Source organism: Podarcis gaigeae (genome assembly GCF_964106915.1).
Source record: "Podarcis gaigeae genome assembly, chromosome: 9".
Lineage (NCBI taxonomy): Eukaryota > Metazoa > Chordata > Lepidosauria > Squamata > Lacertidae > Podarcis > Podarcis gaigeae.
Window position 1 is genome coordinate 54,507,433 of NC_139685.1, and position 18,061 is coordinate 54,525,493.

Sequence of the window (18,061 nt, forward strand, 5' to 3'; positions counted from 1 at the left end):
TGGACTAAGGTGGGCCATTGGCCTGATCCAGCAGGCTCTTTTTATGTTCCTCTGCCTGGTTGATGCCAAATAGACACCTGCCGGTTATGGCACAACCAGGAGGATTTCCATGGGTAATCTCAATTGCCTCAACCTGCTTGCCCCACCTATCTCACAGCAGACTTTGGTAGCTGCTGCTGCTGGAATAGATTGCCCTATTTGCTCTATGGGTGATTTTCCTGCCTTTCTGAGACCAATATGATAGGGAAGTACAACCTTGTTTTATATGTATTAATGTAGTTAAAGCCTCATAAATGTCTCTGACAGTGGTATTAGTGATAACAATTGCTCTGCTGCATGAAAACTGTCTTCTGCCCAAAGGCAACTGCAAACCACAAGTGGAAAGCACTTTGCACAAACAATAGTGTTTTAATTTCTCATGACCTGGATATATTAGGATGAGAAAGTTTGCTTTACCCCACAACCATCACACACAAGGGCTTTATAGTGCTTTAAATGGATCCATTTATTTCAGAAATGTGCAGCAAGCAAGCTGGTGCTGCCTGCCAAGTGCTGAACTGTTTGATCTGCCTCTGCATTTTCTGTTCTAACTTTCTTCAGAAATGTTCAATTGACTTACTCAGTGGCGTAGCGTGGGGGGTTCAGGGGGGGCCGGCCGCACCGGGCGCAACATCTGGAGGGGGCACGCTCGCACTCGCAGCTCTCTGCCCCTACCTGGCTCACTCTCTCTCACTGCAGTGCTGTCTGTGCGAATCCGATCCGAGCCGCCAGGTCGTCTCCCACTGTGGAGGGGGTGGGTGCCAGGTGTGCGGTGCGGAGAGAGAGCGAGGGACTATCTGGGGGAGGGACAGTGCAGCGGCCGCCCAGCGCAGCGCTGAGCGTGGGAGAGAACCACACCAGACCAGACCAGGCAGCAGCAAGAAGAAGCTGGCAGTGGCGGCAGGTTAGGGGTTAGGGGCGCAAATTACTTGCCTTGCCCCAGGTGCTGACAACCCATGCTACACCACTGGACTTACTTTTTTATTTTAATGAAATCTTAGAGTCTGGGCTCCTTGCTGGCCTTGGACCCCCTCATAGGCGCCGACTCCATGGGGCCTGAGGGGGCCCGAGCCCCCTCAAAAATTCGTTTGGGGGGCTCTGCCCCCCCAATAATTTAAGAAAATTATTAGCGTAAATTTCGCTCTATAACACGCAGATTTTTTTCTCCTAAAAAGTAAGGGGAAATGTCTGTGCGTGTTATTGAGCGAATGTGTGGTCCCTGGAGCTGACTCGCCGGAGCGCAGGGGCAAAAATAGGCAAAAATCAGGCAAAAATCAGATCGGGCGGTCGGGCGGAGGGAAGGCGGAAGCTGCTGCTTTCCTGCATTCTGCCTCAGGGTCTTACTGCCCACCCGCTTCTGTTGCTGCATTTGCTCAAACTCAACAAAGAGCAGGGAATCCCCTGCCCTCCTGGCAAGCAGAGGGTTAAGGAAAGGATCGAGTCCTTCCTTCTAATTCTTTCCTAGTCACACTGCGTGCAGGCTCCAGCCCACCACCTCCTCCTCTCCGTGCTCTAGGGACTCGCAGGCAGCCGAAAAACAGGTGGGAGAGAGAGAGAGGGCTGGCTTGGGGGGGGGACTTTTGCCTTCCTTTCCTCCCCCCCACCCCGTTAAACTCCTCCCCTGCATTCTTAGCCAGCTGCTTCTCCGCACACCCCACTTGTGCTTCTTGTCCCTTCTGTGTTTTTCCTTCCCTCCCCATTTAAAACGTGGTGACAAAGCACGGATCCACATGGATCCTCAGGATTTTTGCATTGGGTCACCCCAAATTCACCATCAGATCACATTACATGTCCATGGCTACAGTCTGTACCAAAAAAATCACGCACCCACTGTTGCCTGGGGCTGCAATGGTGCAAAAACGTGGTTACAAAGCATGGATCCACAGGATCTTTGCACTGGGTCACCCCAAATTCACCATCAGATCACATAGCATGTCCATGGCTACATATTGCACCAAAAAAATCACGCACCCACTGTTGCCTAGGGTCACAGTGGTGCAAAAACGTGGTTACAAAGCACGGATCCACATGGATCCTCAGGATCTTTGCATTGGGTCACCCCAAATTCACCATCAGATCACATAGCATGTCCATGGCTACATCTTGCACCAAAAAAATCACGCACCCACTGTTGCCTAGGGTCACAGTGGTGCAAAAATGTGGTTACAAAGCATGGATCCACATGGATCCTCAGGATTTTTGCATTGGGCTACTCCAAACTCGCTGTCAGATATTAAAAATCTTTATAAAATAGAGAATTAAATACATACAGAATGTTAATTTTTCAGTTTCGAAATATTAGTACTAGTTTAGTACTGTATTTCTATATTACTATAGTACTGTATTAGTTATTTTCAAATACTTAAATATTTTTAGGGTGTAAGACCCAATTAAAGCCCGTTATTTACATACAGTATTACAGTATTTACATACAGTATTAGGCATACTGTATTAACTTTATTAACTGTATTAAAGCATTAACTTTGAGATATTATTTTTATTTAATGAACCCTCAGCCTTATTCAAAGTAAGCTTAAATTAGCTATTTCACTTATTAATCAAAGTGCTATTACTGTGCGACAGCAATATTTTATGTTTTATTCCTTTAATGATAGTTTAGGATTTATTTAAATATCATTTCAGTCTTTTCAGAGCTATATATTCACTGCTCTGTAATAGTCTATAAGCATAATTGTTACTGTAAATTAAATTAGCTTTTTACGAAAATACCGTGCGTGTTTATGTTTTGTTTCTTTTTTCAAAGCCAAAAAGTGTTTCAGGCTTGTCGAGTTTCCCAGAGTGTGGAGTTATAGAGAGTCGAGTTTTCGGGGTTCTAATGTTGATCATATGACTCTAAAATACTTTTAAAAAACTTTAAAACTCACTAATTTTCATCTAAAATTTAGAAAACTTCCCGGGGCAGGACCCCGGTATGGCCCCCCCCCCAATATTTTTTATAAGTCGGCGCCCCTGGACCCCCTAAAATCCTACCCCTTTTACCTGTCTGTTGGTGCCCTGTCAGAGATTAACAATATGAACAAACAATTCTTCACCCAAAGCTAGGTTATATAATTTAGTAACTTTTGCAGACTTATTTTCAAGGCTGCTACAAATGTGCATGGCAGCCAATCCCTGTTATATACAGACTATGTCTATAAAATATAGAATGCAAATAAAATATAGTGAATATATATTTTAACAAGCCTATAGTAGCAGTGCCTTTTTTTGGGGGGGGCACTCATTTTTGTTAAAATGTATGGCACTTACTGTAACAACTTCATGGCACCTATTTTTCTAGAAAAAAAGCACTGAATGCTAGATATGTTGTAACCTAGAACAGATCAATTAAGCGGGGACTGAACTGTCTCCATTGCTGCAGTGCAGAGGCTAAGCAAACCTCCAAACAAAGCTTAATTAGTCAAGAAATATCTGCCAAGTACTAATTAATTCTATGGTAAATCCACAATAAAGATTGCATCTGAGCATATGCAGAGTGCCTCCTCATCACCAGTGAAGAATCAGAGCCAGTTCCTGTGCATCTTCAAATAGGGCAGGGCTTCCAAGTCAGAATGTCTGGCCAGCAGTAAGACTCAATACCAATCATTTCTCATTTTAGAAATTAACCATGGAGGTGGTATAATAATAAAGTTTCTGATGACATGCAGGATAACTTTTCTCTTCCTGCTCCTGAACAAAAGACACTCCCTTCACATTTGGGACCAAGAGACAAATCTTAGAACTGCAGCAAGCCTTTATATTTCCCTGCAGAACTGACCACTGCAGTTCCATTCTTTCGCCTCAGTAGGCCTCAACAGCCAAGAAGGAAACATGGTGCAAGGCCTCTTCCAAGGGGGCTCACCAACACCCCCTGCAGGAAACCTTGCAGTGCTGGCATGAGTGGAGGGACACCCTGTCGCATCACACAACTTGGGCAGCCGGATCGTGGTTTGGGGTCTCTCGGCAACAGTTTAAGGTCTTTCCCCTATAAACTTTAAGGTCTTTGAGGTCGCGCCAACGTTCAAGCTTCTTAGGCACCACAAAGGCTTTTCTAAAGGTCTCCCTGCCCTGTCCTCCCAGTTCCTTGCCCTTTCCCTTAAATCATTTGTGCTCTCCCAGTTCTTGAGCCTTGCCTCCTTTGGCCTTTTGTTGTTACCCTAAAGGAGGATTGAGCCAAGCGAAAGGGGCTGGAGTTGAACAGTTTGACCCTTGCTGGACAGTTCGGGTGCTGGGATCTCTCCTTCTGTGCCTCCCTCCTGTCCTTCTATCTCTCTCCCCCCCCCCTCAACTCCTTCTTGCTTCTCCTCCTCCTCCCTCTTTGCATAGCCGTTCAGCCTCGTTTCACCAGGCCGCACTTTAGGGACCACACAAGTGCCTCTTCAATTCAGACAAAGTTAAAAGACAGCCACAAACTCCAGCCGCGTCTATTTGTCTTCGGTCACGTTTGGCTTCAGACTGAGGACGAACTGAAATAAGACATTCTCAGTGTCCCCCTCACCTGCCCCTCCTTTTCCATGTCCTCTCTCCAGACAAAATGGTGTGCAAATAAAATGAAGACCAGGCTAGCCTAGAGAGAGCAAAAGTAACCATTGTTAGAACAATTCAGCCTCTCAGCCTAACCTCTCAGCCTAACCTACCTCACAGGGTTGTTGTGGGGATTAAATGAGGAGATGAGAAACATGTATATGCCACCTTGAGCTCTTTGGAGGAAAGATGGGATATAAACTAAACAAACAAATAAAACCTGCTGTCCTCCAGATGTTTTGGACAACATCTATCAAGCCTAGATGTAGAATGTAACATCTGGGAGCACCAGCTTGGTGAGGGCTGGGTTAACTTGGTGCTGGTTTCTTGCCCTAGTGCAGGGTTTCTTCCTTCCACAACCCATCCAACTGTAGAGTCCGCTATCACACAACTTCCCAAATAGGATGCTATCGCAGCTACAGAAATGTGCCAAAAATTGAAATGGTACAGTGCTCTGGCCTGGCGTGCTTTGGTCCATGGGGTCACAAAGAGTCAGACACAACTAAACGACCAAACAACAACTGTGCAATCTTATAAGTAAGTAAGGGACAAGTCCACAAGTAAGTCCGCTATTTGCTTAAGATTTATACTATACAGTGGTAACTCGGGTTAAGTACTTAATTCATTCCAGAGGTCCGTTCTTAACCTGAAACTGTTCTTAACCTGAAGCACCACTTTAGCTAATGGGGCCGCCTGCTGCTGCCGCGCCGCTGTAGCCTGATTTCTGTTCTTATCCTGAAGCAAAGTTCTTAACCTGAAGCACTATTTCTGGGTTAGCGGAGTATGTAACCTGAAGCGTATGTAACCTGAGATACCAATAAAAAGCCAATACGATTAAAAACACAGCCCAATCCAATGAAACAGCAATACAAAACAGGAATTAGGGGATTCAAGCACACAGAACAGTGTCTGATCTTATGAGTTGGGAAAAGCAAATGTTCAGCTGACATTATTCACAGCTAAAGCTGCTCACTTTTATGCTCACTTACCTGAGAGTAAGACCCACTGCACTCCATGAGACTTGCTTCTGAATATGCATGCATAGGATTGTGTGTTTAGGATTACAGCCATAAAATGCCATCTTCTTAAGGCTGCACTCTTAACTCCCACAGACCTGACATTGAATTCAATAGGACTTGCTTCAAAGCAGACATGGTTAGGGCTGTGGCCCTATTTGCACAATACATTTGCACTATACATTCTAAAGCAGTATCATAGCACATTAAACCGTCATGACTTCCCCCCAAGATTTATGGAAGCTGTCGTTTGTTATGACAGTTAAGTGTTGATAGGAGACCTCGATTCCCCTCAGAGAGATACAATTCCGAGTGCCCCAAAATCCAACTATTCTGGACAACAGCCAAAATAACTAATCAAGTATTAGAAATCACCCAAGAACTGGCCCTACTAAACATCTTCCAAGACAATAATGCCCACTCACATCACAAGGAACTCATAACCCACCTACTCTCAGCAGCCAGAAACATCCTAACCAGACACTGGAGAGACCTGTCAGGAGTAAGCATGGACCAAAGGTACCAAATAGTATGGGAAACAGCCTTACTAGAAAAATTAACCAATAAACTGAAAGTGACACGGGGACAAATAGAAGATGATGCCTTTACCCCGGTATGGCTCCCCTTTATCACATACACAGCCCAACAAGACAACGACAAGAATCCTCCAACAGCATAGGAATCAGTATGGCTAACCTGATCCAAAACACCCACCCAGCCCGCCCACCCACACATAAAAATTCTCAGCTCCCTAAATAATATACACTTCCCAGAATGCATTGGGGGAAGCCATGATTGTTTAAATAGGTATCCTAATGCTTTAAATGAACTCAGAGTAGACTCACTGAAATCAATGTACTATCTTGTTTCATTTGGTCTACTGTCTACTCTAAATGTAATTTAGTTGGGTTACCACCAGTAAGTTCCATTTAACTCTCTGAGATTTATCTCTGAATACTGAATACTCATGTTCAGGTTTGAACTGAAGGCTTGCAATCCAGATCTTTCATCCAGCTAAGTCAACGGGTTTGCAGCAACTAGCTCACTGTGGGATTTCACATTTATTTATTACAGGAATAGTGAAGGTGTTGGACTAAAACTCCCATCTTACCATTGGTCATGCTGGCTGAGACTGATGGGACTTGTAGTTCTGGAGGCAGGCACCGCCTTGGCTAACCCTAGCCTAGTCTACTGTGATGCGTTTTAATTATACTAATTTAGATTTTAAAGGCATTTCATTTTGTAATCGGTCTGACAAGGTTGTGAACTGATACGAATGCTGTGCAGAGAGACATTCGTTCCTGTGTCATGTCAAAAGCAATGTCCAACAAGAAGGACGTGAGTGAGCACTGTCTGTTTTAAGCAGACATATTTGAATTTGGTTTTTGAGACGCTGCCTTTGCACGTCAGCGGAGCCACTGAGGTCTAGATTGCACTCCTATAAAGAGCGAAGGTGGCTTAACCACAAGAGTGCAGTAGGAATAAAATAAGACCTCTTTCTTTGTCATCTTTCTTTAAAAGTTTGCTGATCCCTGGCAAGACTGTGTCTGGTTTAATTAATCCCGCTGGTAGAGGGTTCCAAACACAAATATGTAGAGCATGTGTGAAGCTTAGTCTCTGTATAGTTTGGCACCTCGTGAAAGTAAGTCCGCCGTGGTGACTCCTCGGATGCACACCCGGATCCTTCCATAAGCATGGCTTTACTGCCATTCCTCGCGGACCTGCCTGCACTGCACTTGAGCTGTTCGCCCGGCGCGCACAGAGGCTGAGCAAACCATCCATACTTCCGTCGCAGCCTCCCTCCGCAGCCGCGCGTCCCTCCTGCACCCCGCACACTTTGCCAGACCCCGCGGCGCTGGACCGGAAAGGCCGAGCCCACTGACCTTTGGGGCAGGTCGCCAGGGCCCACTGCGCCTGCTCAAGGCGCTTTGGCCGAAGAGGGTGGTCTGGGGGTGGGAGAGCCGCTTGGGGGTTTGCCCCCACCCCCGTGCTTTGACCTAGGGGGTGTCAATTCGTGGTGCATCCCCTCCCCTTTTCCCCCCTCCCCGCCCCACCTTATGATTTTAAGAATAAACGATTTATTGGGGCGCGTCTAAAAAGTGTTGTGCTTAATAAATTTGTAGCGCGCTGCCAAACAAATGTCTCAAAGCGACCTTGGATTTTCTTTTTTAAGCGTACAATGCAAAATTAAACTACATCAACACATTTTTAAAAACAAAAAACCATTAACTGAAAGTGATTTGAACGTGTTTTCAAGTACCTAAAAGGATGGGGGGGGGGGGAATCTGTTGTGATCTCTTACGTGATTGCAACGTCGCAAAAACCTTGCATTTTGATGTGCTTGTCCCAAACCAGCTTCAATCCGAATTGGGTGAAAGGGACCTAACTGCGTTTGAAGCCAAGTAAAAGCGATCTCATTAATTGGATCCATTTCTTTTTTTATGCCATGTTTAGAAATAATAATTTAAAAAGTGCACAGGGGAGTCCTAAGGATGTTTACTCCGAAGGAAGCGTGTTTGCAGCTTTAGGCTCAGGGCTTTTAAATACTTTTGGGGGTGTGTGTGTGTGTGTAATGATGACCAGCATACCCAACTCCCCCAGACCCTTAATTTCGTTTGTTTATAGTTCGTTGAATAATGCATATTTAGGTACAGTTTCGATTTTATTTTGAGCGCTTGTTGAGTGTGGTTGGATCTTATTCTCGAGGCGAATTTTTAAACTTTTAGAAGTTGCGATGAATACTAAATAATTAAAATACTAGCGTTTGGGGAACCCCATAGGGTACCTGCACTACAGGCGCTCAAGGTGTGTCGAGGAAGAGAATAAGGCATATATTTGGGTGGACCACCCGTGGGATGTCTCAAATGACTTGCGGGTCATATTTGTTCGGTTGAAAAGGAGGGATACCTTTCACCCGTGGTCAGATGTTGGAGCGTATCGAACAACTCGCATTCCTTGAAGGAATGATTTATGTCCGTTTCGTTGAATCTCGGTATCCACAGTCTTTGTTGGTGGCGGATTTTTTTAAATGTCAGTATTTAAGACTGGGAAGACATTTTGTGTGTGCGTGTAAATCCGCCCTGTGGAACGCCCTCCCACCAGATGTCAAAGAGAAAAATAACTACCAAACTTTTAGAAGACATCTGAAGGCAGCCCTGTTTAGGGAAGCTTTTAATGTTTAATAGGTTATTGTATTTTAGTGTTTTGTTGGAAGCCGCCCAGAGTGGCTGGGGAAATCCAGCCAGATGGGGGGTATAAATAATAAATTGTTGTTGTTGTCCCACCTTTCTTCCAAGGAGTTCTCAGTGGCATACACGCTTTTCCTCCCTCCATTTTTACCCTCAAAGCAGCCCTGTGATGTAGGCTAGCCTGAGAAGCACTGACTAACCAAGGGTCACCCAGTAAGCTTGACGGCCGCGTGAGGATTTGAACCCTGAGCTCCCAGATCCAACCCTCTATAGCCCCACAGGAATGGGGCCCCGCTGTTCATAACCCATCACATTCACAACCCATTCCGTTTGAGACTCTTGTTCCGCAGAGGCCCGATGCTCCTTCCTCCTTCCCAGTCCGGCGCTGGCCCTGCCTCGTGGAGGTGTCGTCCTTCCGTGCGGCCCACCAGGCAAAGGGGGGGAAAGGGGACAGAGGTTCGGACCAAAATTGCAGAGGAGGAAGACGCTTTGGACAGCTCCTTCCTTCGAGGGCCAGGAGGGTCCCTGCGGAACCGCAGAGTCTCGCCACCGAATCCGTTTGGCCCGACGGCGCGCACAGCACTGCCTGGAGGGAGGAGGAAAGGTCAAGACGCCGCCGCTCATTTGCCACTGCTCGCTCCGCCTCCGCCCGAGAGCAGACCCGCACCGTCGGGCTCTGAATTGGGGGGGGGGGGGGCGCCGAAGACGCTTCTTCTTGGACAGGACTTCTTTGCTCGCGGCAGGTGAAGAGGCGGCAAAGGCAGCTTTCCCCGTCGGTCGTGGATGACAATAACTCATCGAAGTTTCGGAATAATTTCTGGAATTTCTCAGACGCTAGGCACGGATAGATATATCCCTGCCCGTAGGTTTAGCGCAAACAACAACCATTTAAAACGGGGAAAAGGAACACAAAAAAGTGTGTGACTGTCGTGCATCTTTTAAAGGCGCAGAAATCTTCCTGGAATCTTCCTGCGGCGACCCTGCAAACACAGGACTTTGATTTGCACATATGACTTCCCCACCACACCGCAACACACCCATCTATGCATCCCTTCTTTTCAATAAATCAAAGTTCGTTCTCTCTCTGTCTCAGACACACACACTCACACACCTAAGAACTTATTCCTTATTATACCAGCGTTCAGCCTTGGAGGATATGGCGGAATAGAGTTTCTAAACTACTATTCTTAGGGCTCTGTTCAGTACGCAGGACTAGCCCCTCCGCTCACTTGCTGGGAATATGAGAAAGGAGCTTCCCCTTTGGAGAATGTGCCTTACTTGTTAGGCAAAAGAAGTTCAGCGCCGCATAGGCATTGGAAGTTAAAGCATGGGACGCAAATACAGGCGCGCACAGCCCAGTTTGTATCTCTAGCTTCCTATAATTTCTACCCCGCCACACGTACACATATTTAGAGAGTGATTTTGAGTCTGTTCTAAATACACATATTTAGAAAGTGGTTTTGAGTCTGTTTCCACCTGCAAAAGACAAAAAGAAAGTTTTCAATGTTCTACGTAGTTTTAAAACAGACTGGTGGGCCATGTGGGCTTTGCAAGCACATTTCAAACTTGCTGCATTTTTGTGCCACCTATGAACAGAGTTTCATTTCTCTTTAGTCTTTCTTTCTTTCTTTCTCCTCACGGAGTTCTACACATTTAGAAATTACTTTTTCATGTCGTAACTTTCCTAGTTGAAGAGAAGTGGGGATGGGTGGGCGCTGGGGAAAGACTTGCCCGTTTCACCTTCAATTCCCTCTTTCTTTGCTCTCAGATGAAACTGAAAAGGTATGGAGAAAATCTTGTAAGTTTCACCTAAGCTACTCCTGCAGTTTCCCCTGTTACCATTTTCTTACAGCTGCTCCCAGGAGGATATCAGAAGTGTCTGGTTTTCTTTTCAGTGTATGTGACCAGCTTTGGTGGCACAGCAATGCTTCAATTTTTGTTAATGAAGAAACTGATATGGTATCAGTGGCGCTGGAAAGATAAAGGAAGAGGCTTGTGGTAGAAAGATACCTGAGGTAACAGAAGAGCAGTATGGACCAGCATCTCAGAATGCCGTGTGGGCCAGTAAGGAGATGGAAAGTGGTCTGTTTCTCCATGAACTGGAGGTGGCACTGTGACATTTAAAGAGAAAAATCTTAATTTGTGGACATGATGCACACTAGGTGGGAACATTTGCCACCTGAAAATGGGAAGGTGATTTTGCCCCGCATAGCAATCCCCTCCTTTTTCACCGGCAGCCTCAGTTCAGTGCCCTGCTTTCCATTGCAATGTCTAGGTGGACTTGGCCAATCTTCACATTTACTGTCCAACTCTGAGCACCCATTTCTTGTCTACCTCAACTGTCTCAACCAATGATCTCCAAGTCTTGCTCAAGGAACCGTCCTTCACCTTTGGTCACACCTCAGTTGACTTTTTAAAGAGAAGGCAATGGACATGAGTATAACTTGCCTAAAACTGAGAAGAAACAGAGTTGTGTATTTCATCACAGCTTCCCCCAATAATTCAAGAAACTTCTCTAACCTTTCTCAGCTTGGACCTATGTTCAGTCTCATTCTCCAGTGGGATCACTTTTAGTATTTTTACACTGCCCCCCCCCGCGCTATTTCTTTTTTCCTACTTCCTCTCCTTGATTCTTTTTATCCTGCTCTCTCTTCCACTTTCTTCCTCTTCTTTAAAAAGATGATACTAATAATAATACTAGAAAATGGTGGGTGCTGCTGCCAGTGCTCATACCAGGAAAATGAGGGGCACAGAAGGACAAATTTTATTTAGACATGATCCAGTTGTGTCCCACATGTTATGATCTTGCAAAGAAAAATAATAGTATGCATTAAGGATAGGAGTCCAACAATTGGGGAGGCAAGTGGGGAGGGCTGTTTCCCTGTGGAGTGTGGGGGGGGCGATTTCCGCCCTCTGGCACTGTCCATGGCTCTTGCTGGTGTGCTTGAAGTGTGCCCTAAGTCTGGCTCTCAAAACACCCACCAGCTGAAGAAAAGTGGACTACCTCCAGGTAGGCAGTCACCGAAGACCACATCAGCACAGCCCTATGTCGTTATGTGAAATGTGACTTTTTGGATGACGTGGAAAGAGGAAAGCTATTTACGAGTGTTTCAGTGGAAACCAATTAATAAAGAGCCTTTAAAGAGCACATTAACACTTAGAACCCTGGAACGAGACCAACACGCCCCTTCAGGTCTTTGTAAAACTTTTAACAGCGGCATGGCACTTTCGCCTACTCCCTTTGCATTTGGATGGCTTTTGCTTTCGAGCAAGGAAGTCAGCTTGGAAACGCAACCTTAGCTTCTAATTTCCAGTTGATGACTTAATTGTGGACTGCATGTGAAAAGTGCCCATTTTTCACGTAACCACCAGCCGGGGTGGAAAGACTTGTCCTTGTCCCACCCTTACCTGCGTCTCCAACTACCCCCTCCCCCAACAGCTGGAAAAGGGGGACTTGGTTACCTTTCTGCCTGAAAGGCAAACCCGGAAAGGGTGTTGATGGGGCGAAATCCTGATTTCAGAAATGCAACTCCTCCTCAATTCTACCTGCTCTGCTTTTGGTTCAGAACACCCGAACAAGCGGCCTGCTCGGGATGGCGCAAGACACCTCCCGCACCCGGTCTCTGATGCTGAGGTGGGCAGAGCAGGGCGCCTCTTGCGAGCCGCCCCTTCGGGGTCTGAGGAGTCAGCAAAGGGGAGGCTGAAGCCTTTGCAGGACGCCCTTCCTCTGACTCCCCCGCCCCCCCACCCGGCCTAATGAGCTGCTGAAAGGGAGCAGGTTCCAGCGCGCGTGGCTAGCGGGACTCTGCGATTGGCCAGCTGCGCCTCGCGACCCCCATTCATTAATAAATTAGCGGCACGCTCCAGCCGAGCGCAAGGCACCAATCGCACCCCAGAGCCGTCGGGGCTGCGCCACACACTTGCGAGGGATCAGATGAAAGCGAGAGGGAAGGGGGGGAGGGGTCGGTTGGGTGGGTGGGTGGGTGGCAAGGGGGCTTGACGCGGAGGGAGGGGGAGAGAAGCAACCTCCTCACCCACCCCCCAAAAGAGAGAGAGAGAGGGAGAGAAAGAAAAAAAAGAGATGAGTGATGATAATGAAATGAAAAGAAAGACTCAACCTGGGGAGGGAGGAGGGGGGGAGGACGAGCCGAGGAGGCCCTGGGGGTAGATTTGATTGTTGTCCGGGGGGTATATAAGGGTTTTAAGGAGAGTCGTGTGCCAGACGCACAGCCACGGAAACACAAGCAGCTTCGCTTTAACTGGAGGCGAGGGGCGCGTGCCAGTAGCTCGCCCCGTCGGGCTTGCCTTGTCTCTTGCGCACGCACACGCGATCAGCAGCACCAAACTCTCTCCCCCCCCCCTCCTTCCGTCACCCCGGCAAAGGGGTCTGGAGCCACCCCAGCGCCCGGCAACAGTGGGACCCTCTCCAGCAAGCAGGGAGGGGAGCGGCGCGGGGCCAAGCCCGGGCTGCAGCTTTTGCACCGAGGGGGCGGTGCGGAAAAAAAAGGAGAGCGCGAGAGACGAGCGACCCGACGCATTCCCTGGCAAAAACAAAAACAAACCCCAAACAAACTCTACGCAGCGCGCAGCAAAATCCGACCGCCTCTAGAAGGAGAGCCAAGTAAGTCTCTGATTCTCTCGCTGCGCGCTTGGATGGAAGCTGGGATGCGTTTTGTTGGGGTTGTGAATTGACTTGGGTTTTGTTTTGTTTTTTTGTTTTTTGAGTTGCCAGCGAAAGTCCCGCTAAATTGGCCAAGCGCAATCGCAGGGGCCGCCCCCCGCCTTCCACCCATTAACACTTAGATGGGGAGGCAGCGGGGGTCCTTTCCTTCATCCAACGAAGTCTGTCTGGGTTTCGCTTTCCTTAGTCCGCTGTTGGCACTTTGACACCCAAACGCGGGAAACAAATCAGAGGGGTCGTTTAAAGCCCCTTAAGTGCTCTACAGAAGTTCAGGGGCTTTGCTAGAAAGAGGGGTACAAGCCATATCCATTCATCACGAATGGGCAGTGAGTCCCATCTCTCCGTCTGCCTGTTTGTTCAGGATGGCGCCTGGAAGGGCAGATCCTGCTGGGATAGCTCGGTTGCTAGAGCCTGAGATCCTAAATCCCACAATCTGACGTTGGAGCACCACGTTGGGCAAAAGACTGGGCATGGCAGGGGGTTGGACGCTATGGTCCCTATCGACTTGAAAGGGCCCGTTTCTAGGCAAGAGTAGGAAGCAAAGGGTTAAGTAGTGTGAGGCGCCGTCAACTTTTCCGGCTTGTCAAGCGCCCAGCACGTGGAGTTGGAGAGAGGAACTGGCAAGCGAGCGCCAGAGGCTCCAGGGAGATGGACGCGGCAGACGCGGCAGAGCTGTTTTATTTTAGTATTAATTGTTATTATTACAGGATGAAATTTGTTTACCGCCTTCATCCTCAGAGCTCAGGGCGGTTCACAACACAACCCATCTCTGCTATATAGGGTGGGCGGGGTGGGCAGTCTTGCCAGGGTCGTCAGGTGCATTTCGCTGATCTGACCGCTTCTCTTCTTGCCTCTTCTTCCTTTCAGGATGTTTGTGAAGCCGGAAAACCTGGAACTGAAGGAGGAGGAAGCGCTGCTGCTTGGAGCCCGCTCGCCGCCCGCCTCCTCCTCTTCTTCCTCTTCCTCCTCCTCCTCATCTCTGACGCAGTTCTCGTCCGGCTCCGAAGGGGAGGACGAGGAGGAGGACGAGGCGTCCCAGCCCCTCTCGCCCTCGGAGCCGGCGGAGGGTGTCCCCAGAGCGGCTTCCGAGCTGGCTCACCTGCGCCACCTGGGCCTGAGACGCCACGACTGCAAGCGGCGCTCGACGGGCCGGGCCCGGAGCGGCTCGCGGGCAACCAAGACGGTGGAGACCGTGCAGCGCCTGAAGAAGAGCCGGCGCCTGAAGGCCAACAACCGCGAGCGCAACCGCATGCACAACTTGAACTCGGCCCTGGACGCCTTGCGCGAGGTGCTGCCCACTTTCCCCGAGGACGCCAAGCTCACCAAAATCGAAACGCTTCGCTTCGCGCACAACTACATCTGGGCGCTCAGCGAGACGCTCCGTCTAGCCGACCACGGCGTCGGGGGCGTCGGTGGGGCGGCCGTGGCGGCGGCGGCGGCGGCCTTCTCGGAGGCGGTGCTGGGCAGCGCCGACGGCAGCCCTTCGCCAGCCTCGTCCTGGAGCTGCACCACCAGCCCGGCCCCGTCGGCAGCCTCCTCTTCTTCTTCGACGTACAGCTGCACTCTGTCCCCCTGCAGCCCTGGGGGCAGCTCCGCCTCGGAGCTGGACTACTGGCAGCCGGGCAAGCAGCGCTACGCGCTGTCCAGGGACCTCATCTGACGCCCCAAGGTTATCCTCGCTCTCGCCCGGCCTCCCGGCCAATGCCTGACGCTGAACTGTCGCCGTCGAGCGGGGCGCACAGGCGCCCGCTCACCAAACAAGGACCGAGGGACTTGGACGCGATCCCGGGGAGAGTTCGGCCCCTCGGGGCCGGCCCAGCCTCCGGGGCTCACCTCCTCGGGCTTCCCGAGGAGACGTGAATGTCTTGGGTCTGCCCTCTCCTCTCTTTCGGCATGCCAGCTCCGCGTTGGCGGTGCCTAGCGCGGCATCTGCCGGCTTCCCATCGCCCGCCTGGAGGCTGTGGGAATTTCACCTGTCAAACCAAACTTTCTCTTTCTGATGTGCACTTTCCCCCATTGGCCAGGCACAATGTCTTTTGTGCTTCGCCTTCTCTCTCTGACACACTCACGCGCTCCCTCTCTCAGACGCACACATTTCTCCTTCCTCGACGCCCCCATTCCCCATTTTGCCATCTGTCTCTCCGATGATTTATCGGAAATGGCTGGATGGAAAAAGGAGAAAAAGAAAGTTTTGGGCTCTGTTTTTGTTTGTTTGTTTGTAGATCGGGTGAGAAGTCATTGTATAATTTGTAGGTTTTTGTCACGACTGAATGCAAGCGTGGAAATTTAGGCGGAACTCTTTATTATAAGGGTTTGTAGGGGGGGTATAGAGGTGGGGGTCGGAGTGGGGTGGGCGCTGAACCAGGAGGGGAGACTGGCTCATGTATTATTTATCTTCTCGACCCTTTAAGGGGAGAGGAACTCCTCCGTCCTTTCACCAGTTTACAAAAAAATCTCAGCAGACTGTGAAAATCCCAGCAGACACGGAGCATTACCCGCAATCAACCACCCACGTGTTTGTTTCTATTTATTACAAAGGAAAAGATTTCATGGGGGAGGGGGGAGACGTATTCCCCCCCTGTATATTTCAGAGTTTATTCTAGTATGTATTTACATTTCTCAGAGCAAGGACATCGTTCTTGAAAGGAAACAGATATATAAATAAAGTATATAATTTTCATAAGATGTGCTTGGTGGTGATCCATGACTTTATTTCTTGCAGTTGCATTTTAATTTCCCAGTTACTGGTTACCCTAAGTAGATATCCACCTAAGGCTGCTTAGCAAATCAGATTTAATATGAACCAGAAAGTAATTCCTACCTATCAGAATGGGATTTGGCATGAATTGGGTCAGGCTGTATTAATACTATTTATCTGCTTGGCTAAAGGAGACAAAGCAAGATGTGTGTCCCTTTAAAAAGCCAGTAGCAAAACTTTCTCTGATGCACCTCAGGGGATCTGGTTTGCACCACAAACAGCATAGATAGGGAAGTGTGTGTGCACATGAATAAAACACACACACACACACACACACACACACACACACACACACACTGAGTGAACATAAGAACCACTCTTTCAAAAATCACACAGCCAGACTCACAAACTAGTTCAGCTGGATTTCAACTTGGATTTCAGCTGACCTACCTCCATAAGAAAGATGAACTATTGAGAAATATACCAATTCCACACCAATGGAAGTCAATCTAATGATTATTCACTGCAATGGGATTAAAATGGTTTATGTCCAAGTGGTTGTGGCTTTTTGACGTTACGGATCGAGAAGCTGCTTCTAATGTGGTTCATTGGCTCCTGAAAAGGGCCTTAACTCCAGAGTTAAAGCACTGTAACTGAGATATATGTTTATTTGTTTTAGTAAAAATATTCATAGCCCACCCTTCTTCTTGACTAGCAGAAAGGTCCCCCAGGCCTGCTGGCCTAATTAGCTCCTGCCCAGATTCTAGGGCTGTCCTACAGTATATACTAGCTGTATATCGAAGATGCTGCTATAAATCGGGGCTTGTGCTTTGCTGTACAAGGAGACTAGGCCAGGCTGTGGTCAATGTGCAGGTGGGCTTTTCCTAGCCACTACTGCACCATGAATAGCTGTGTCTGTGTGGATCTCCGTCTCCCTCATCATCATCACATCCAATGATGACTCTGTGTAGAAGCACTTCCCCCACATCACTTTTCACCTAGTCTCTATGCTTGTGTGTGTACACTGTATAGCAGGATCAGTTACAACACACCAAGGACCCGGTGGCAGTCACCTGGGGGTAAGTCCCATTAGAACCAATTGAATTATTAGGCTGCAGTGTCAGCAGGCAATGGTATGTCACAAGGCAATAGCTTCAGCTCCATTGCTAACACATTTACAGTTCTAGGAAGTAAAGCCTAATTGATGCCTACTCATAGTGCAATTCTAGATGTACCCATTCAGAAGTCGCATTTAATTCAGTGGGACTTCAGGGTATGTACAGAGCTGTAGCATTGTTTGTTCATTTATGTTTCACATTTATATCCTACTTTTCTTTCAAGAAACTGAAGGGGGTGTGGATGGTTCTCTCCCTTCCCATACCCTATCCTCACAACAACCCTAGAAGGTAGGCTAGGCTGGCAGTTGGTGATTATCCGAAGGTGAGCTTCATGGCTGAGTGGGAATTTGAACCCAGGGCTCTCAGGTCCTAGTCCAGCACTCTAAGTACTACATCACACTGCATTATATTTGCAGAGCAGCAAATGGCACCCCAGTTCCTGGACAAGTCGAAACACATCAACCCAAGGGTCCAAATTATTTTGGCATCTGAGGTGGAAAAACCCACAAACACCTCTCCCTCTGCCTGGTAGGAGAGAAAACACACCAACACTTAAATAAGTTGTTTCCCTTTCATGACAATCCAAATTCTCAGAGGGCTACCTCACTCCGTTTAACGGTAGGGCGTGTGTGTGTGTGTGTGTGCATGTTTACACGACCTCAAATCGTATTAACTTCGGGGAATTCTACGCTGAGGTCTTCAGAACGTCTGAAAAGGGCCCATCGCGTGTTGCCACCGGCTGGGAACAAAGGAGTGAGAGTGATGCGTTTCGTCGATTGGTCCCTATGCGTTAATCTGGT

At 48.3% G+C, this 18,061-nt stretch overlaps 1 protein-coding gene across 1 annotated transcript; it reads left to right on the forward strand.

Annotated features, from left to right (window-relative positions):
- The first annotated feature begins 12,872 nt into the window (after positions 1–12,872).
- On the forward strand, positions 12,873–15,736 carry NEUROG2 (neurogenin 2). Its single transcript, XM_083754716.1, has 2 exons — positions 12,873–13,385; positions 14,313–15,736. Exon 2 carries the CDS (start codon positions 14,314–14,316, stop codon positions 15,103–15,105), a length of 792 nt encoding a protein of 263 aa, XP_083610842.1. The 5' UTR covers positions 12,873–13,385; position 14,313; the 3' UTR covers positions 15,106–15,736.
- Positions 15,737–18,061: the final 2,325 nt, after the last annotated feature.

Excerpts from the sequence above, each read along its gene's own strand:
- NEUROG2 (XM_083754716.1), top strand. The coding sequence starts at position 14,314 with ATGTTTGTGAAGCCGGAAAACCTGGAACTGAAGGAGGAGGAAGCGCTG.